The sequence below is a fragment of the Antechinus flavipes genome, chromosome 4, assembly GCF_016432865.1.
Source record: "Antechinus flavipes isolate AdamAnt ecotype Samford, QLD, Australia chromosome 4, AdamAnt_v2, whole genome shotgun sequence".
NCBI lineage: Eukaryota > Metazoa > Chordata > Mammalia > Dasyuromorphia > Dasyuridae > Antechinus > Antechinus flavipes.
The window spans coordinates 260,908,283-260,929,945 of NC_067401.1; the positions used below are offsets into that span (position 1 = coordinate 260,908,283).

General features: G+C 33.9%; 1 protein-coding gene across 1 annotated transcript in view; it reads right to left on the reverse strand.

Annotated features, from left to right (window-relative positions):
- The window catches only part of RRAGD (Ras related GTP binding D), a 71,864-nt gene that overhangs the window by 43,728 nt on the left and 6,473 nt on the right, over nt 1-21,663 (reverse strand). Inside the window, exon 2 of the mRNA XM_051997393.1 lies at nt 2,889-3,184. Coding sequence (XP_051853353.1) covers nt 2,889-3,184 — 296 coding nt within the window. The remainder of the gene's footprint in view (nt 1-2,888; nt 3,185-21,663) is intronic.

The window sequence follows — 21,663 nt, forward strand, 5'->3', positions numbered from 1 at the left end:
ACTAGATCTTCATCCAATATATTTTCAGTGCTTAAGTAGTTTATTTTCAGCATAATACTATTAAGTAGTCTTAGGGAGTTATTAACGCTAAAGTGACAAATATTCCTTCATTATATTTGGGTAAAAATAAAATCTGAGACTTTTCCCCATACTTTTGGTATCCTCCATTCTTTATACACTTTGAGAATCTATTCCCCAATAACCTCAAAACTTTGACTTTGTTAGTTTAGTCTCACTATTTTTTCCATCTTTGTTTTCTTTAGTATTGGTTCCATTTCCTCAAGCAATTCATCCAATATTGTAATGTTGGAGTTACTGAAATGTGGTTTGCTCTACTGTCATTGATAGAGGAAAAAATTACATGTTTACAGATATTTTCAGTATTTTGTGTACTGTCTTCCAGTTCTATCCTTAAATTCTGATGAGATTACTTTTCTTATTTTAAGGTCTCCCCAAATTTCTTTAAACTTGTTTATGCCTCCACTACTTCTCATTTTTGCAAAGCAATGTTATTCATAAATTTTCACACCTTCTTTATTAAATTCAACAAATTAGTTTATATCCTGAACTGATATTGCATCTGGTTGTTGTACTTTCTTCTTGTCAAAGACAACAAATGCTTGCTGGCTGAGATGCAATCTAGGCTCTTTTGAGCTCTTTATTTTGGCAAATAATTTGTACCAGATAAACTTCAGAGAATGGTTAATTGTATTAATGTCTGTTTCTTCCTCTACTCCTCATTTTTTGGCATCAATAATTTTTTAAATAGGTGGAGTGGAAAATATTTTCATTGCATGCTATATCTTTTTTTCATTTTTTCATCTTTCTTCTAGATTTTTGTCAATTGTGATCTTAACTCTAACAAGTTAATTGGTAGCTACAATGCCTAGAACATAGTACTTAGCAAATGCTTATCAGTTGGTCTGATCAAGCACAAAACAGTTTTTGGGGAGAATGATTTCCCACCTCTATTAGAAATTGTTTCCTTTGTTAAAATGTAATTACTTGGGTTTGTTAATTAGTTCCTGTCATATTCAGTATTTCTCAGCTATTTTCTCAAAAATATTTATATCAAATTAGTATGATGCTTTCGTATTATCTCCAAATTTTAACCTGAGACATTTTCCAGGATAGTTTTACCATTAACCCCTATGTCAAGTTTTCATGGAAGTCATCTAGCATTAAAGTATATATTAATTTAATTTGGAGAATCATTTATAGTTTTCCCAAAGAATTTCTCTACATCTTGTTGTTCTGTGACATATGTTCATACAGAAACTACAATTATTTTTCTGTGGTTCTTTTTAGCAAATACTTGTCATAAACTTTGCAATACAAATATCCCATGAATTTTTTTTTTTTTGGTCTTTGGGTGCACATTAAAACTAACTCCAAACACAACCTCTCCAAGTCACCTGTCTCTTTAACTGCAACTTCCTTTTTTCTCCTGGTTTCATTTATAGGGAGAATTTCAAGATTAATAATATTCAATAACTCTAGTCCACCTATTGAACAATGAGCTCATATTTAATTTAGCAACAGCAGAATTAACATTTATAGATGGCCTAAAAACTAGAATCTTAGCGCTTGCTTTCTTTTCTGCCATTCTGTCATTGTCACTATAGAAGAAGGATGGCAAGGGACCATTTTGTATTCTTTTTTGTTTTGTGGGTTGCCATGAGAAATAACTCTTTTTTCCCCCCTGAAGCTTCATTTCAGAGTTTGGAGGGACTTATAAATAGCAGACTAGTCACATGAGGGTGAGGTTTTTAGCCACAGCATTGCAGGGATCATGCATGAAAGAAGCTACTGGAATATATACTCTCCTGGCACAGTTTTCCAAATCTCAAGGGATTCGATGCCACATCATGATAAGCATCATATTGGACTTTCCAGGGATGGAATTAAACAACCAACAAATGATTGGTTTTTAGGAATAGCATTATATTTTCAAGAATTCTTTGTTTAAATAGAACTAAATAACTTCTAAGCCTTAACATATTAAACTCAAGTGATAGCCATTAACAAATACAGCTTAGCTTAATTTGCTCAGAAAATTGAATCAAAACATATATGCTCTCTGAAAAGGGAAAACTTATAGTGACATTTTTCAGGAATGTACAGTGAGGGTGTGGGTGTTTTAGGAGGATTACATATTTTGGGAAATATACTTTTTGTGGGGGTGATGTTTGATTATTTGTTAGATAATATCTGTTGTCTCAAAACAAAATACATCAATAAAAATAATTACAATGAACATTTGGGTCCTGAAGAAATGAGACAGGATAAGTATAAAGAGAAGAAAAAAACTACTATGGAGTTCTACAGAGGAGAACCCTGTGTAACATGAAGGGCACAATGAAAGATCACTTTGTCTGCCAAGACATAGGACTATATTTCAATCTATTTTAATAGAGTGGGCTTTGTGGGCTAGGAACCTAACCATTATTTATTACACTATTCAACTGGAAAATGCTTTTTGGGTTTCAAGGCACCAAATTAAAATTTAATTTTTAGATGCACTCTCTCTGTAAGTGGGACAGTTTAGCCAGCTCATAGGTTAACATGAAGTTCTGACAGATTTATAACTCAGAATTTTTGCACCTGAGTTATCACAGGGTAAATGGCAGGAAATACACCCTCAAATCAACTATATAAGCAAGTTATTGTTAGGGAGAACGCTGATGAAATAAAATGGAAATCAAGATGGGATCAGCTTGAAGAATAACATCCTATTTTATAAAAGTCTTCCTGATATAGGCACTAAGCCCTATTGTTTCTAAAATGCATATAAAATGAAAAATGTTTTCATCACCCTCTAAATTTGCCACCTTGGACCAATCATCCTATCCTAGTTATGTGTGATAACCTTAGATCTTTAACTTTACCTGGGAATCGATAACAAATATCAGTGCTCCTGTGCCCCTGAAGATCATCTCATAGTCAAATGTAGGGTCAAAAAAGTCAATTTGACCTGGAAAATCCCAAATCTGAAAGTTAACAAAGGAACTGTTGGAGACATCTTCTCGACATATCTTATTAGTGCTCTCCAAGAACAAGGTTTCATTGGGTGACATTTTGTGAAAGACGACTTTCTGAATAGATGACTTGCCACTTCTCCTCAGTCCCATAAGCAGAATCCTTGGCTTCACTTCAGTACTGAAGGGATCGCTGAAGTCCAGAACTGAAGAAACCACAAAATAAAAATGAGAGTGAGATACTTTCACAGTGGTTAATTAGAAGACTTTCACTTCCATTTCAAATGTAATTCATGAGTCCCATTCATTCCTACTTTGGTTTCTCTAAACATTAAGAACGTTATGCTAAGATTGACCATGCTTGTTGCTTTGAATTAATATCCAAAATGCCTTTGAATCCTCGAGGCATTCATTACTTTATTCATTCTTACCAAATCTCTGTTTCAAAAAGAGGAAAGTTTGTGTTAGTGTCCCTCTTTCATAGATGGAGAATTTAGCTTTAATAAAAGTGGCCTGCAAATAATCACTCAGTCAATAAACAAACATTTATTAAGTACCTACTATATGTGCTGAACTCTGTGTTAAGAATTGAGGTTACAAAAAAGGCAAAAACACAATATCTGCCCCTTGAGATGCTTATAATATAATGGATGAGACAATAGACAAATATATTAAAAAAGCTATCTTAAGGGTAAATAGGAAATAATTAGCTGAGGGATGGCACTAGAGTTAAGGACTAGAAAAGACCATCTTTTAGCTAGAACTTGAGAGAAGGTAGGGAAGTCAGAAGGTATGAAAAGATAGAGAATTCCAGGGAAGGGACAGTCAGAGAAAATGCCCAGAATCAAGAGATGTGTCTGGTTCAGAGACATGTAAGGTTGTGGTTGGAACAGAATATAAGCTGTTTGTATTTTACACTTGTGTTTTAGACCCTCAAAATAGTCTTAACTGCAAGAGCAAGAGATGCCTTGATTAATTATTCATTAGCCATTATTACCAATCAACAAGCATTCATTAAACATTTACTATTTGCCAGAAACTGTATAAAATACATAGAACACCAAGAAAAAGTTATCATTCCCAGCTCTCAAAGAGATTACATTCTAATGAGAAAGAAAACATGCATATTCATAGATGCATACAAGATACATGCAAAGATGGAATGGAATCTTTTAAAATCAACAGTTAAGATGTTGACTTAAAATTAGTCAGTAAAGTCTTCTTTTAGCAGGCAGCAAATAACCACTAATAACAAGCATTTAATATGTGCCTTGCATTATGCTAAGTGCTGGAGATACAAAGAAAAAGCAAACAGTCCCTGCCCATAAGGAGCTTACATTCTAAAGAGAAGATAAACTGTGCATAAATAGGTATTTAAACATGCAGAATAATTGGAAACTCACCAATCAGTCAAGTCAGTCTTCAAGCACTGATTGATTAAGTACTTGCTCTGTGCCAAGTTCTGTGCTAGTAAGTGCTGAAGAACCAAGGAAAGGAAAGAAAAACCCGAAAACACAAACAAAACCCTATTCAAGAAGCTCACATTCTGGTGCAAAAGAGAAAGTAACCAGTAGATGAGAAGATTACAAACAAGTGCCTGGCAAATGGGCTTGAAGGATAGCAACCCTATTTGGAACACAGAGGCAAATTTTGAAACATGTTGCCTATGCTTCTATTTTACCAATTATACTTTGGCTTCAATAGAAAATTTTTACTGGAAACTTTATTACCAAAGATCTCTACTTCATAAAATGCATAAATTAAAAAAACTAGCTTTTCTCTATATAGCATGTTTCTCCCACTCTTAAACACAATGAACACCAAGAGAAGCTTGATTTCTTGATTGCATAATATGGAATAGTCCACCAAAAAAAGAATCTAAATATTCTTAACCCAGTCTCGCTTAAATTGAGAAATTCCCCCCAAAACCAATATACTACTGATTCAGTAATCTTTTTTTTTTTTTTTCTATTAGGACTTCTAGGTTTGGCTCAATTGTCAAATAAAGTATAGGATACAGAAACATAGAGTTGGGTCTACATCTGTGGCTCTGTTAGATTGATTTATCTGAACTTCAAAAGCAAAGTACAGATATTTTTCAGAGGAAGAAATACAAGCTATCAAAAGTCATATAAAAATGTTTTAAATCACTAATAATCATAGAAACTCAAATTAAAACAACTCTGAGGTATTTCCTCAAATCCATCAGGTTGGCCAAGTTTGACCAATAAGAAAAATGATACAGTGGAAGGGGTTGTGGAAAAATGAACATTAAAGCATTGTTGATAGAACTGTAAACTGGTCCAAACAATCAGAACAATAATTTGGAAGTATGCCCAAAAAGCTGTTAAACTGTGCATATCCTTTGACTCAAACATACAAAGAGACCAAAGAGGAAAAGGTCTACTGTGTGAAAATATATATAATACATATTTTATTGAAATTGGAAAAGTGAGAAAATGCCCAACAATTGGGGGAATTGTTGAACAAGTGATGGCATATAAATGTGATGGAATACTACTGTGCTATAAGAAATGATGAAGGGGATAGTTTCAAAAATACCTGGAAAGACCTGTATGAAATGAGTAGAATCATGAGAATAGTCTTACATGGGTTACATGTAGTAGTTACATGGGTAACAGCATATTATAAAGATCAATTTTTAAAGACATATAAAATGAGTCACATGAATTGATGCAGTGAAGTGAGCAGTATAATAATAACAATATTGTAAAGACAAACAATGAAAGACTTAGAAATTCTGATCAATACAATAATAAACCACAATTCCAAAGGATTCATGATGAAACATGTTACTCACTTCCAGATAGAGAGACTCAGAACACAAATTAAGTTTTTTAACTTTCTTTTTGAACAGGGACAATGAGAGGAGTCTGTTTTGCTTATCTACATGTTTATATTTTCTTTCTTTTTTTTTTTTTTGCAAGAAGATTGGAAGTGGAGGAAGGGAATACAGACTTGAAAATAAAACAAAATTTGAATTCAGAATTTTTTTTTTAAAAATCAAGTCTTTACAATTCTTTTAAATTGTACTATTATACTGTTCCTCTGCTCTGAAGCAGTCTTTCTGCCTATTTTTCATATATAAGAATCTATATTTGAAACAGCAGAACAGGAAGGAAACTTTTAAAGAAATCAAAGAAAAAATGATATCATGCCAATATTTTCTATTTTATTTTTTGCTCTTAGTTTATTTCTTATTTCCTTCCCTTACCTGTTGTAATCAAATCCTATAAGCTTGACCTTTTCTCTTTTCTTTAATTTATAGTTTAATTTCATATTTTTTCAAAAATGATTTCTAAGAATACATGTTGACAAAAGCAAAAAAAAATTCCATGCACTTTATGTTTTATTGTATATATATATATATAACTTGATAACTTTGGTATTTGAACCTGGAATACATGAAAGTGAACTGAAAAAATTTGTTTGAACCAAAAGGAGGATATGAAAAATAATTACAAAAGTAGGTAATATTCACACCTCAATACTTTTTTAAAATAAATTTTAATTGTTACCTTTTGTTTTTATGTATCTCCTCTTTTTGGAGAACTATCCCTTTTAACAAATAATTTTTAAAACAATTTAGTAAAATTAATATTCTCAGAGTATTAGGAAATCAGAAAAGTAAGAATAGCAGAAAAATGAGAATATCAGGAAAAAAACTTACAGTAGATGCATTCTACTTCCATAGTTGCCTACTCTGCCAAGAAGGTGGAAGTACCCCTCATTTATTTCAATGGATCTTAACATATGGGTACTCCCTGTGTTTTTTCATGATCATTGTTGGGATGACAGTTTTCATACATATGAAACAAGTAGAGAACAATCGAATATAAAATCAAGAACAAAAATTAATATAATTAAGGCTGAGTAAATTGTTTTATTCATGTAATTGAATTTAGTGACAAAAAATAAAATTTCAAAGAATCCTAGATGGTACATTAAAGAATGAAGTGAACAAAATCAGGAGGAAAAAAAAGCCAGGAAGACAACAAGAAGCAACTTTGAAAGACATAAAAGTTCTGATGAAAACTGTATCTAGAAAACTTAAGATGAAGTATTAACCACCCCCTAACAAAGGAGTGATAGACACAATTTATAGTCATGCATTTTTGGACATAACCATAGTATGGATTAGTTTTGCTTTATTATGCTTACTAGTTACAAACTTTCCCTCCCATTTTCTTATTCTAAATTAATTGGAGAAAGAAAGGCAGTAAGAAAAGACAGGGGTAGGAGCTAGCAACAGTTACATCCAAAAAGGGGTCCATTGCAATGCTTTATAATGTGCTGAAGAGAACAAGATACAATAATTTTGAAAGTAACATGTAGACTTTTATTAAACATTTTAAAAAATTCTAGTAATGTAAAATAGTCATAATTCCATATTGAATTCTCTTTTAGCATTTTCTATGTGGAAATGCTCTTTTAAAAAAGTTTAGTTAAAGTTGGAATTTAGAAATTCTTTCAAAAAGAACAAGATGCCTGATAAGTGTGTTGGATTCAAAAAGGAAGGGTGTCAATTCTGAACCCTACATGTATGACTTCAGATCCCAGGATAATTGGCAAACAGAAGGTAATTAATAGGTGATTACTAACTAATGGGCTAATAAGTCAAAATGAAAATAGAAAAAACAAAAACAAATTTCCTATAAAACAACTTATTTCAAAGATTAATGTTTCTTGAGTGATTTTCATTTTTCATTTTAAAAAATATTAATAAATCATAAAAATATGATTTTACAAATTATTTTCTTGTGAGGAACAACCTTTCCTCTCCCCTTTATCCTTTTATGTCATTTAAAAAGCCAGAAATAGAGAGAAAAGAAAAACTAAAGAAAGAAGTGGGTACTTGAGACACTACTGATATCAGCATATAGAAGCTGATTTAACATATGCTATGTGGCAGAGCACCTAAAGTGTGGTATCGGTGCAACATTCCTTTTCAGGAAGACCTAAATTCATAATATCAAATTTTAGCTGTCTTGTTTAAAAGGATCATGCCCACTACTTAAAGCAACCCGTTTCCTTATTTCTTCAACTGAAACAGTACATGAGATCTCCCACTTCCTTTTTCTTCCTCTCACTTCCAGCACTGAGTTTATGGTATTCATTATAGCATAATCATCACAAGCTATTTATCAATATCAGAGTGCACTGGAGGGAATAGGAAGGACAAACCATAATCATGTAAAACAGAAAAAGAAGGATTGGCAGGAAGCTATTAAGCTAGTATTTATTATTTTTAATTTATGAAGATGACATTTGTGGATAAAAATCAATGAAAATCTACCACTTTTTCCTTATACCTGAGCTTAGCTGAATGAATAATCAATCAATCAATCAAGAAACTTTTATTAATGGATTAATGGATATACAAAAAAAGAAGCAAAATACAGTTCCTGACCTTGAGGATCTTTTATAATCTAATGGGTAGACAACATAAAAACAAATATATACAAAACAAGCTATATACAGGAAAAACAGAAAATAATTAACAGGGAGAGGAGGAACTAGAATTAATAAGAGTTGGGAAAGGATTCCTGTAAAAGATGGGATTTTAGATGTAGTTTAACGAAAGCCAGAGTGATCAAAAGGCAGAGCAGAGAATGGAGTATTCGAGGTATGGGGGATGGTTAGAGAAAATACCCAGACAAGAGAGATAGAATTTCTTGTTTGTAGAAATGCCAAGAAGCCAGTCACTGGGTCAAAGAATATATAGCAAGGAATAAGATCTAGAAGTGGAAAGGGGCTAAGTTACAAAGATAGCTGACTAGGTACACAGACCATAAGCCCTGGAGTAAAGAAGACTCATCTTCCTGAATTCAAATCTGGCCTCAGGCACTAGCTGTTTGACTCTGGGGAAGTCACTTCACCCTGTCTGCCTCAGTTTCCTCGTCTGTAAAATGATCTAGAGAAGGAAAGGGCAAACTACTCCAGTAATTAAGATTGCAAAGCCAAAGGTATGTTTTTTTTCCAATATTAACGTATTAGCTATGAGAGTTGGACTATAAGGAAAGTTGAGTGCCACAAATCAATCAGTACTTAATTAATTCAAAGACAAATAAGAAAGCTGAAGCTTTAATACTTTGGCCACATAATTAGAAAACAAGACTCATTGGTAAAGACCCTGATGTTAGAAATGACTGAAGGCAAAAAAAAAGGGGGGGGGGAATGGCAAAGAATGATATGACAGTGTCACAGAAGCAACAAACGTGAGCTTGAACAGACTTTGGGAGATAACGGAGGTCTGAAGGGCCTGGCATGCATTGGTCCATGGGTCATGAAATGTCAGACATAACTGAACAACAAATAACTTTAGAGATTATTGACTCAAACCTCTTAATTTATAGATGAAGAACTGAAAACCAGAAAGGTTAAGTAAATTCTACAATGTTACATCAGTAGTAAGTAGAAAAGGATTTGGACCTAAAACTTGTCTCCAGATCTAGCATTTTACCACTATACTGAGAAACAATTGACTAGAACATCATTAATACAAGTCAGTCTCATTTGGTCTATGCTGGGTATACACAAATTCATTTTTTCTCACATTAAATCACTATATATATATAAACATATTGGCAATTCACACGACAGGGTATGTAAGGATACCTGGACCAGAGGATGTAGAATGAGACATAAAGGTCCGGAAGACACATAGGCAGGGCACATAGCAACTGGCCCAATGGTTCTCAGGGTACAACAGCAGAGCAGATTTTAAGACTATAGGATCTATATGATAAGGTATCCAAACATACCAAGAGTACAGAAGAAAAACATATATCCTTCATTTTGAGTGATACAACCACAACCCTTTGACACTGAACTATTTCATGGTCCCCAAAACAATTTTTTTCTGGATCAACAGCACCTGTGGCTACAAAGAATGAAGCTACTGACTGAACAAAGGCAATTTATAGAAAATGGTAAAAGGGTCAGGCAAGAGGCAGAGCCTGCGGTGTCCTAAAGGGGTTTCACTACTCAAAAATGTAGCTCTGAGACATAGGGAATGGGGCAACTGCTTCTGCTTGAATGTACAACTGCTTTGTGATGAAGGTCTTTTCTACTTTGGTCATGTCATTTTCTCTCTTTTCCTTGGGGTACCTTACTGCTTTGGCTAGCTGTCTTGCCTGCCAACTAATCAGATGGGGCCTTGTCTCTAATGCTAAAAGTTCATTTCACACACAAGAAATGTAACAGACAATAAAAATAAACAGAAGTCTTTCCTACTATGGTAAAATGCTAAGGCATTCACTTCCCATCCATTTCTTTCTCTCTGCTTGAGTAACCTAAAATTTTTGTGTACTTGATTCTGTAGCCTAAAGAAAGGAAGAAAACATTGTTGGAGGTTTCTATTCACATGTTTCTTATTTTTAACCCCATCAATCAAAAAGTGCAATTCCAAGAGAGTCTTCTGATCTTTGACTACAATTCATTCAAGTTTTGGAAGTGGTTAGAATCTCTTGTTATCAGTAATTCCTTAAATCAACTAATAATTGTTGGTAATTTTTAAAAAAGAAATAATCAAAATAAAAGGAACCAAATTATAATTTTTAAAAAGGTAGGAATGAGGGGAACAATGTACTTCCAGATTTCATACTATATTAATATAATATTAGTATATTAGCAACAATCCAAAAACCATTTGGTATTAGTTAAAAAACAGAAATTGGACAAAGATGAATCAGAAATAATTGAAGCCAATAACCCATAGTTCAATAAACTCTCAAACATAAAATTACCTAGAAAAGAATTCCCTATGTGATAAGTACTGCTGAAAAACCTGGAAAGCAATCTGGTCTAAATTAGTCTCAGCCCAACTATCTTACACCATATTTCAAAAATTCAAATTGAATGTGACATGGACATTAAAGATCACACCATAAATACTTTATAGGAGAAGCAGATCATAATATCTTTCTCAATTAAGGGTAAGGGTGAATCCTTAACAATCTATAAATGTTTATTAAGCACTTATGATGAACCGTATCAGGCATTGTGCTAAAGACTGGAATTAGAAAGAAAAATAAAACAGTCCCTGCAAACCAGAAATAAGTAATTACCAACTAGATAGATACAAAGTGGACATAAGACAGTCTTAGAAGAAAAGGCAATTACAGCTGCAGGGGGAACCTAGAAAGACCTCTTTGGGGTAAAGGGTATTATAAAAGATTAAATTGATCATTTTGATAACATGAAATTTAAAAAGGTTTTGTGCCTACAAAATTAATGCAACTGGGATAAGGAAAATGATTGACTAAAAAAAATTCTTGTATTAATTATCTCTATTAAATGTCTGGTATTTAAGACAGAGACAGAGACAGAGACAAGAAATATTTCAGAATAAAAGTCATTCTCCAACAGATAAGGAGCCAAAAGATATGGACAAATGTTCCTCAAAAGAAGTGCAAATTATTAAATATCACATGAAAGAATGCTTCAAGTCACTGATAAAAAGAAATATAAATCAAAATAATGCTGAGGTTTCACGTCCTACCCATTGGCAAAAATGATCAAAGATGAGACTAGTCAACCTTGGAGTGATTAAGGCAAAACAAGCACAATGATGTGCTGCTGATAGAGCTGTGACATGGTACAACCATTCTGGGGGAAAAAAATGTGAGATTATGTAGATAAAAGTGACTGGTATGTCCATCTCCTTCACTAGAGATTCCACTGCTAGACGTATATCCTAAGGAGGTGAGTGATGAAAAGAAAGATCTCAATATACTTTATTGTATTTAAAGCAACACTTTTGTAGTAACAGAGAACCAGAAAAAAACTAGATGTTCATCAAATAAGTAATGGCTAAACAAATTACAGTACATGAAAGTAAGGGAATATTGGTAAGCAGTAAAACATTTAGAACATGATAAACACAGAAAAACATGCAAACTTATAAGGAGTAAAGCAAGCAGAATCAGGAAAACAATAAACATAATGACTTTGTTCAATCATTTAACTGGTGTCCAACTTTCCATGACCCCATTTGGGGATTTCTTGGCAAAGATAGTAGAATGGTTTGACACTGCCTTTTTTAGCTCATTTTAAGTGAGGAAACTGAGGCAAAAGAAGGTTAAGTGACTTGCCCTGGATCACACATCTAATAAGTATCTAAAACTACATTTGAACTCAGCTCTTCCTGACTGGCACTCTACTTCACCAACCTAGCTGCCCATACATAAGGACTAGTATAAATGAAAATACAACAAAACCACAACATGCTAAATTACAATGATTCAGCTTGGCCTCGAAGAGATAATGGCTATGGGACACTGAATATAATATTAGATTCTTTGATATGTCACTTAAGTTTTCTAGAACTTTTTTCCTTTTTCCTTCATTCACACTTTACTATGAGGGATGGCTCTCTGAAAAGAGATAGAAAAAGGGAAATGACAGGAAATATTGGTAATATAAAGTAAATAAAATTAGATTTTATAGATAAATAAAATGGATACTTATTTTTAAAAAGAAAAAAATGCTATCCAAATGACCTTTTCCCCTTGAAATATCACATTGACTTTTTTACTACTCTAGTGAATTCACTTATCTCTCTATTATATTAGTTTTATATAAGCTTTTGATCGTTTATATAAACTTTTTGTCTACTCCAGTACCTAGCAGTATTTTTTACACAGGTGTTTGTAGAATGAATGAATTAATGAATGTGACCTAGGCAGAGAAGAAAAAGAAAGGAACAGGGAAAATAAAAATTAGTAAGACAAGAACAGGAGAGAATAAAAAAGGGAGGAGAGAAAGATAAGGGGACAGACAGAAAAAAAAGACAAAGGTAAATATGGTGTGGATGTCCTCTCTCCTCTTGCAATTACTATGAAGAAAAACCTTGACAGAGATATTTAACCTGGTTTATTATTTATGTAGTTGCCTGAAAGCTGGATGAACCTCCAGTTAAATTCTGTGATTTGTTCAGTCATCAAGTCAAAAATCAGAGCCAAGAACACAACCTAAAACTCTTTACTGCTTTTTCTATCTACTACATTACATTTCTTATGTTTTAATAGAAAATGTGAAAGTTCCTAAGAATTTAAAACTGAAAACTCAAGACCAAGGATATATCTCTTGGTGTATTACTAAATATTATATATTAAAGGAAAGGATATTCTCTTCTACAGAAGCACATTACACATTTGTAAGGGAGTGGACTGATTAGTTAATCAATCACCCCATCCCACATAAAATAACCTTAATCCTTAAGAATATTACTAGTGAATCAATCCAAAATTAAGTGAGAAAAATCCTTAGTTAATTTGGAAGGAATAGAAATCGTTGGGTGAAATGAAATGACATTACACAAGAAACGTACTGGGATTTACTGAAGGGACTTAGTCCTACCCTGTGGGGCTTATATAAAAATATCAAATCATTTCAGAATCTGACCATTCAATAGTGACTCTATAGTGGAAATAATTCCAACTAAACCTCTGAAAAGGAATCATTTGTAGAAGAAGGTAGAGAGGGTGTTGAGGTCTAGATTTGGGGTACCTAATAAAATTAGGATTAGTTGAGGTCTAATGGCAGGTTTGGGGTATCAAACAGAGCTCCCCTGCAACCCCCTTGGATTCGGCGCAAAGATATGGCGATAAATGAGGTCTAGTAGCGGGGTGAGTCCCCAGTAAAGACATTTATTGGCCAGAGAGCTAGATTGATAAAAGAGGTTTATTATGGGGTTTGGAAGTAAGGAGATAGGTGAAGGTAGAGATAAGAAGTGCACCGGACAGAGGGTCCTCACATGGCTAGCATGTTTGGAATCTCTGCAAAGAAGGGGTCCCAGCATGTCCCTTTTATAAAGGGAGATTTAGCTCTAGGGGCTTTTGGGTGTAGCCCCAAAGTTGGCTCAGATCCGGGAGGGGCTGGGACAGGTCCGGATCTTCTATTGGAATTCAAAGGGACCAGGATTGTGAGTTAAAGGGTAATTACATTCAATAGGAGGGGGTGGGAATCTAGAAAGGAATCTTTCCCACATCAAGGGGTGAGAGACTTCGTCTCCTCTTTATCCTGTTCTTGAAAACCTCAAAAGACTACAAGTTTTAGGATTTCCAAAAAGTGTCCCATCAGGATCTCTGGAACAGCAGTGTCAGAAAGCTGCAAACTAACTGGGAGCTGAAGACAAAGTAGGCATATTGAGGAGACAGCTTCAGGAGCCCAGCAGAATGTTACATTATATTTTTTATGAAGGAGAACTTCATCAAGATTCCATTAGGAAAGAAAATAACTTTTCTAGTTCTAATAATCACAAGTTACTAATTAATCCCTTTGCCAAATAAACTCTGTAAACTTAAGCCCATTTCCCTCAGAACCATTTCCCTCTTGTATTTGTCTATGCTTTTACTAGAGTGTGTACCAAATTTTATTTAATTATAATTTTTTTTTGTGGGAAGAAAGGATTGTTTGAAATTGTTTGTACCTACAATTCTTACTATAGCACCTTACTAAATGCCTGTTTCTAAAAGTCTGGCTTTGAGGAGGGGAGTTCATAAGGGTTTTAATATTAGAAAAATAATCTAACCACTCAGAGTTACCCCAAGAATCCTAATACAGGAGGTAATTAAATTCTTTTTTTTATTATTGTTATAACTTTTTATTTACAAGATATATGCACAGGTAATTTTTCAGCACTGACAGTTGCAAATCCTTTTGTTCCAATTTTTTCCTTCCTTACCCCCACCCCTTCCCCCAGATGGCAGGTTGACCAATACATATTAAATATGTTAAAGTATAAGTTAAATACAATATATGTATACATGTCCAAACAGTTATTTTGGTGTACAAAAATAGAGTCAGATTTTGAAATAGTGATTAGCCTATGAATTAGCCTATGAAAGAAATCAAAAATACAGGTAGACAAAAATAGAGGGATTGGGAATTCTATGTAGTGGTTCATAGTCATCTCCTTGAGTTCTTTCCGTGGGTATAGCTGGTTCAGTTCATTACTGCTCTATTGGAACTGATTTGTTCATCTCATTGTTGAAGAAGGCCACGTCCATCAGAACTGATCATCATATAGTATCGTGGTTGAAGTATATAATGATCTTCTGGTCCTGCTCATTTCACTCAGCATCGGTTCATGTAAGTCTCTCCAGGCCTTTCTGAAATCATCCTGTTGATCATTTCGGTAATTAAATTCTAAAACCCATACCTGCCAATGTGAGTGGAAGTTGGTAAAATATACTCAAAGCTCGTGAATATGTGTGCTTACATATATATATTTCAAGCTTTGTCAAATCACCTGACTGCTTTGCTATCTATTTACCTCTTTAAAAAAAAGTTTACAAATGTTTACAAACATTTCTCTATTTCAGTGGGGAACTACAAGCAAGAAACATTGCATGTACTGTCAGATTGGATTGATATGCAGATTAGTTTTGCTGATCCTTATTTCTATTTTCTTTTATTCAATGTTACAGGGGATGACTACATGGAAAAAGAGACAGGGATATACTGGGAAATAAAGACTATGTAAATCCAAAAGGTATCAGTCAAAAATGTTTTAATAAAAAAATATGAAAATGTTTAAAATATCTAGGATCTTATGGCCAGAAAGAATCTCAAGCTAGTCTACTTCTATTTCTGAATAGACGGCCCTAAATAGATTTCTAGTAGTCAGAGAATAGGAGGAAAAAACTTTTTATACTCAACAAAGGGACATTTAGATTAGTCAGGTATTTGTCCTAATCTTTGCCATCTTCCTTATTTACAGTGTGGGCTGTAGTCTCATTATCAGAAAGGCAAGGAACAATTATCTTTAGCAACTTTCAAAGGATAATGAGAAGATGAATTGCTTAATAGTAATGAAATTCTGTGAAGAAGAAAATCACTTTCTGTTTGAGTCTGCAAAGAAAAGATTTAGTCTCTAAAAATCACCAAAGACAATTTATTCATATCCTCAAAATCCCTGTTTTCTTAATAACTTCCTGAAAATTTCAATTTTCAGAGTTCAATTCAACCTAAACAATTATTTATTAAGGTCCCTATATGATATCAGAAGCTAGGTGTCAGGGATTGAAAGACAAAAATGATACCCTCAAGGAGCTCACATTCTTCCCCAACCACAGCCATGAATCTTGACAAAGACCACATATTGTAGCAGAAACAAAAGAAGTCTGAATCAGAAACTTAGAACCGGGGAACACCTTACAAGTAATCATACTCCAACCCCTTCATTTTATATTATGAGGAAATTAGATGAATACTTGGATATGGATGAATATAGTCTCCATATCAAGTTATGAAACTGTGCTGGAGGAATTTTGTGAAAAAAATTTACTTTCTGTTATCTCTTTCACTTTAACGCCAGTTCTTCTTTTGGCCTTTAGAATATTGTCCAAAATCATTGTGACTGCCCAAAAGTCATTAGATCTAATGGAATTTTTTAGTAGCTTGCCTAAACTTCCTTAATTGCTGTAATTTCCTCACCAGACTTATCTAGCTAGGGAGGAAACCAAAAGACGTCTGCATTATCTCAGTCTGGCTTCCCAGAAAGGACATGGAAAAGGTGACTAAGTCAGTAATGGAAGGGCCAGAAATGGCCTTAAAAACCCTGGGGCAGTCCTTGATCAGGAGAATATCAAGTAAGATATACTTTCAAACCTAATTTCATGAGGAAGAAGACAGGATCAAAGATTTTCCTGTGAATGAGGGGTAATAGGAAATGAAAATCACAATGTCTACCTACAACCTGCATTCCTCTGGATAGTGTCTGACAACTTGCTGGGCAACTTGCAACAGGAATGCCAGGGGATAATCAGTCACACTCACCATAATAGATTGCTGTGCAGTCATTCAGCCATGGGAAAGCAGTCCTGACTGGCTAAGTCCTCACTAAGCAAGAAAAAAACAGTAAGGCACCTCTCCAGGGGTGGGTGAGTGAATGTGTATGTGTGGGGAAAAGAAAAAGAGAAAATCTCTGAATCCCTTTATTTCAATTACCAAGTACCAAACAGATTTATGACTTAGCTTTCAGTTTAAGGGGAAAAAAAGGTCCCCACAACTGCCCTTTGCTTTCACTAAGTCATTTCACTTAAAAAGGAAATGAAGTTCTACAGAACATATACTAACAAATCCCACTTCTAACATTCATTAATTCTCTGATTCTAGTCATCTCTCTTTAGCACCAAGGGCCTCAGTTTCCTAATCTGTAAAATGAGGGAGCTGGATTATAAAGGTCCTTTTCAGCTCTAAATCTCTAATCCTATAATCTTTCTGGACCTGTTCCATCATCTGCAAAAAAGAGAGGGTCATGTTCAGAAGGAAGTTCAAAAGGGATATAAAAAGCAGGGCAGTTTTGTTATAAAGTTAAATTAAATGTATATATTAAAAACTGTATATAACAGTTTAAAATTTCATATTTTTCTGTTCTTTGTATATTAGAAATATTCATTTTTGTTGATACTCTTAAGTTTGTGACTTTCTTATTATAAACATTTCTTAGAAAGAAAAAACAAAATATGACAATATAATTTAAAGGTCATATCCAGATATAAAATGCTATTTTTTCTTCTAAATGTCTATCTTTTTAAAATATTCCTCCAGGAGATGACAGTAGAAATCAGATACACTAAGCAATTTCCCTTGATCTGATAATTTGATAGGGTTATTTCCAAAAATTCTTTTTTAGAATGAAGAGACTATTAATGTTAAATCTGAAAGATTTAAAAGTTTCTTTTATATGGAAATGGGATGCACAACATGCGATTTAGAATTTTTTCTTTGTATTTGAGTATTTTAAATGGCAATTTACATTATTAACTAGGAGAGGGTGGGAATCTAGAAAGGAATCTTTCCCGTATCAACACCCAAAAGAATGTAAGTTTCCAGAGGGTAGCAAGAAGTTTTCATTTTTTGTCTTTGAATCCAAGGAGTAGCAAGAGGTCTTGCATACAACAGACACTTAAGGAGAAGCACAAGGTCTTGCATACAACAGACACTTAATACATGTTTACTTGTCGTAAAAATTTGACCACCCACTAAGGGATTACAATCTGTGGGAAAACAGGATCCTTTCAAGGTCAGCAGGATTCTGTTTTTAAGTAATTTGAGAGACTGTTCAAAGGTCCTAGATCGAAAGTACATGTATATCCCTTTTCCCAACCAACACAAAAACCTGGCATGAAGCAGTGGACCATGCCATTCTGGCAAGTGAGCAGCAATGGCCACGCTGGGTTTCCTAGTGTGAAAACTAAGCAAAATATATGTCATGACAGAGTCCAACCAAGTACTTCACTTCCCCAAGTCTGTTTAAGGATCTCAACTCCAAAGTTAAGCCAATCTTAAAGTAACAACAGAAAAGGAAGATACTGTACCATGTCCAAGAACTTTCCCACTGAAGTAAGAATGAGAAGAGAGCAGATTTCAAGAGAGTGTCAAAATAATGTGACAAAATTAGAAAACAACATAAGGGATATAAATTAAAATCAGGGAGAAAAGGCAAAAGCAGAAGGGAAGGTCAGAGACATGATTTAAGGGAATAAACTCGTGGAAGACAGTCAATGGCAGAAATACAAGGCAAAGAAGGAACTGTGACAGAAAGAAGACAAAATAAAGAAAGATGAATAGAATAGCTTAAAAAATATTGTTATCTTGGGGAAGGGATATTTCTTTTTTTTTTCCAGGGTTATAGAACTTTGGGCAGATCCCCTAGTGATGAATTTGCAGAACAGATTCAATTCATTCAATCCAATACAACAAGTATGTATTAAAAGCTGTCAAATACTGTACTAGATTCTAAGACAATAGTATCAGACTTTAAGGACCTCACAGTCTTAAAACTTTAGTACTATTTGTTATTGTTAGTCAATTTTACATATGACTTTTCATGATTTCATTTGCCTATTTCTTGGTAAAGATACTTAAAGTGGCTTACCATTTCCTTCTCCAACCCACTTTTACAAATAAGGAAACAAGCAAATCAGGTTAAGTGACTTGCCCAGGATGACATAGTTACAGCCTGAAGTTGGATATAAACTCAGGCTTCCTGACTTCCACTATGTCAACCCAGATGCCCTTTTAGTAGCCTATAAATTAATAAAAAATATATATATATATATGCACAACTCATTTAATCTATATTGAATTGCTTGCTGTCTTGGGGAAGGGACAGGGGAAGAAGAGAGAAAAATTTGGAACATAAGGTTTTGCAAAGATGAATGTTGAAAACTATCTTTGCATGTATTTGGAAAAATAAAATACTATTATAAAAAGAAATCTCTCTCTCTCTAATATACATATATTAGAGAGAGAGATTTCTTTTTATATATATATGAGAGAGAGAGAGATTTCTTTTTATATATATATATAAGAGAGAGAGAGAGAAAGAGAGAGAGAGAGAGAGAGAGAGAGAGAGAGAGAGAGAGAGAGAGAGAGAATAAATGCAAAGTAATTGGTGGGAAAGCCCCACCAACTACAAGATCAGGAAAAGGTATTTTGAAGAGATCTAGTGCTTCAAAAGAGTATAGATGGATAACATTCTAAGCATGGGGAGATATTAATAGAAAAATTATATGTGGGGTACAACAAATAAGTCAATTTGGCTGTATGGTAGAATTTATGAGGACGAGTAATAACAAGTCAGTCTGGGAATAAAAGCTAGAACAAGATTGCAAAGGGCTTTAAATGTCAGAGCAGATCTTCAGATGCCATAGTGGAGTTTTTATTTTAAACTAGAGGCCAAGAGGAGTCACTGAAGATTCTTGAGAAGGACAGGGACACATAATCAAATCTATACTTTAGAAATATCACATCAAAAATGGACTTTTCCTTAAAATAGTCAGGAGCATATATTTAAAACCATCAGTAAGCATCATATGCAATGGGGAAAAACTAGAACCTTTCCCAGTAAGATCTGGAGTGAAGCAAGGTTGCCCACTATCACCATTATTATTTAATATCGTATTAGAAACACTAGCCTCAGCAATAAGAGTCGAGAAAGATATTAAAGGAATTAGAGTAGGCAATGAGGAAACCAAACTATCACTCTTTGCAGATGATATGATGGTATACCTAGAGAACCCCAGAGATTCTACCAAAAAGCTATTGGAAATAATTCATAATTTCAGCAAAGTAGCTGGCTACAAAATAAATCCCCATAAATCCTCAGCATTTTTATACATCACCAACAAAACCCAACAGCAAGAGATACAAAGAGAAATTCCATTCAGAATAACTGTTGATACCATAAAATATTTGGGAATCTATCTACCAAAGGAAAGTCAGGAATTATATGAGCAAAATTATAAAAAAGTCTCCACACAAATAAAGTCAGACTTAAACAATTGGAAAAATATTAAGTGCTCTTGGATTAGCCGAGCGAACATAATAAAGATGACAATACTCCCTAAACTAATCTATTTATTTAGTGCTATACCAATCAGACTTCCAAGAAAATATTTTATTGATCTAGAAAAAATAACAACAAAATTCATATGGAACAATAAAAACTCGAGAATCTCAAGGGAATTAATGAAAAAAAAAATCAAATGAAGGTGGTCTAGCTGTACCTGATCTAAAATTATATTATAAAGCAGCAGTCACCAAAACCATTTGGTATTGGCTAAGAAATAGATTAGTGGATCAGTGGAAAAGGCTAGGCTCACAAGACAGAATAGTCAATTATAGCAATCTAATGTTTGACAAACCCAAAGCCCCTAACTTCTGGGAAAAGAATTCATTATTAGATAAAAACTGCTGGGATAATTGGAAATTAGTATGGCAGAAATTAGGCATGGACCCACACTTAACACCATATACCAAGATAAGATCAAAATGGGTCTATGACCTAGGCATAAAGAACGAGATTATAAATAAATTAGAGGAACATAGAATAGTATATCTCTCAGACTTGTGGAGGAGAAAGAAATTTGTGACCAAAGATGAACTAGAGACCATTACTGATCACAAAATAGAAAATTTCGATTACATCAAATTAAAAAGCCTTTGTACAAATAAAACTAATGCAAACAAGATTAGAAGGGAAGCAACAAACTGGGAAAACATCTTCACAGTTAAAGGTTCTGATAAAGGCCTCATTTCCAAAATATATAGAGAACTGACTCAAATTTATAAGAAATCAAGCCATTCTCCAATTGATAAATGGTCAAAGGATATGAACAGACAATTTTCAGAGGATGAAATTGAAACTATTACCACTCATATGAAAGAGTGTTCCAAATCATTATTGATCAGAGAAATGCAAATTAAGACAACTCTGAGATACCACTACACACCTGTCAGATTGGCTAAGATGACAGGAAAAAATAATGATGAATGTTGGAGGGGATGCGGGAAAACTGGGACACTAATGCATTGTTGGTGGAGTTGTGAATGAATCCAACCATTCTGGAGAGCAATCTGGAATTATGCCCAAAAAATTATCAAATTGTGCATACCCTTTGATCCAGCAGTGTTTCTATTGGGCTTATATCCCAAAGAAATACTAAAGAAGGGAAAGGGACCTGTATGTGCCAAGATGTTTGTAGCAGCCCTGTTTGTAGTGGCCAGAAACTGGAAAATGAATGGATGCCCATCAATTGGAGAATGGCTGGGTAAATTGTGGTATATGAATGTTATGGAATATTATTGTTCTGTAAGAAATGACCAGCAGGATGAATACAGAGAGGACTGGCGAGACTTACATGAACTG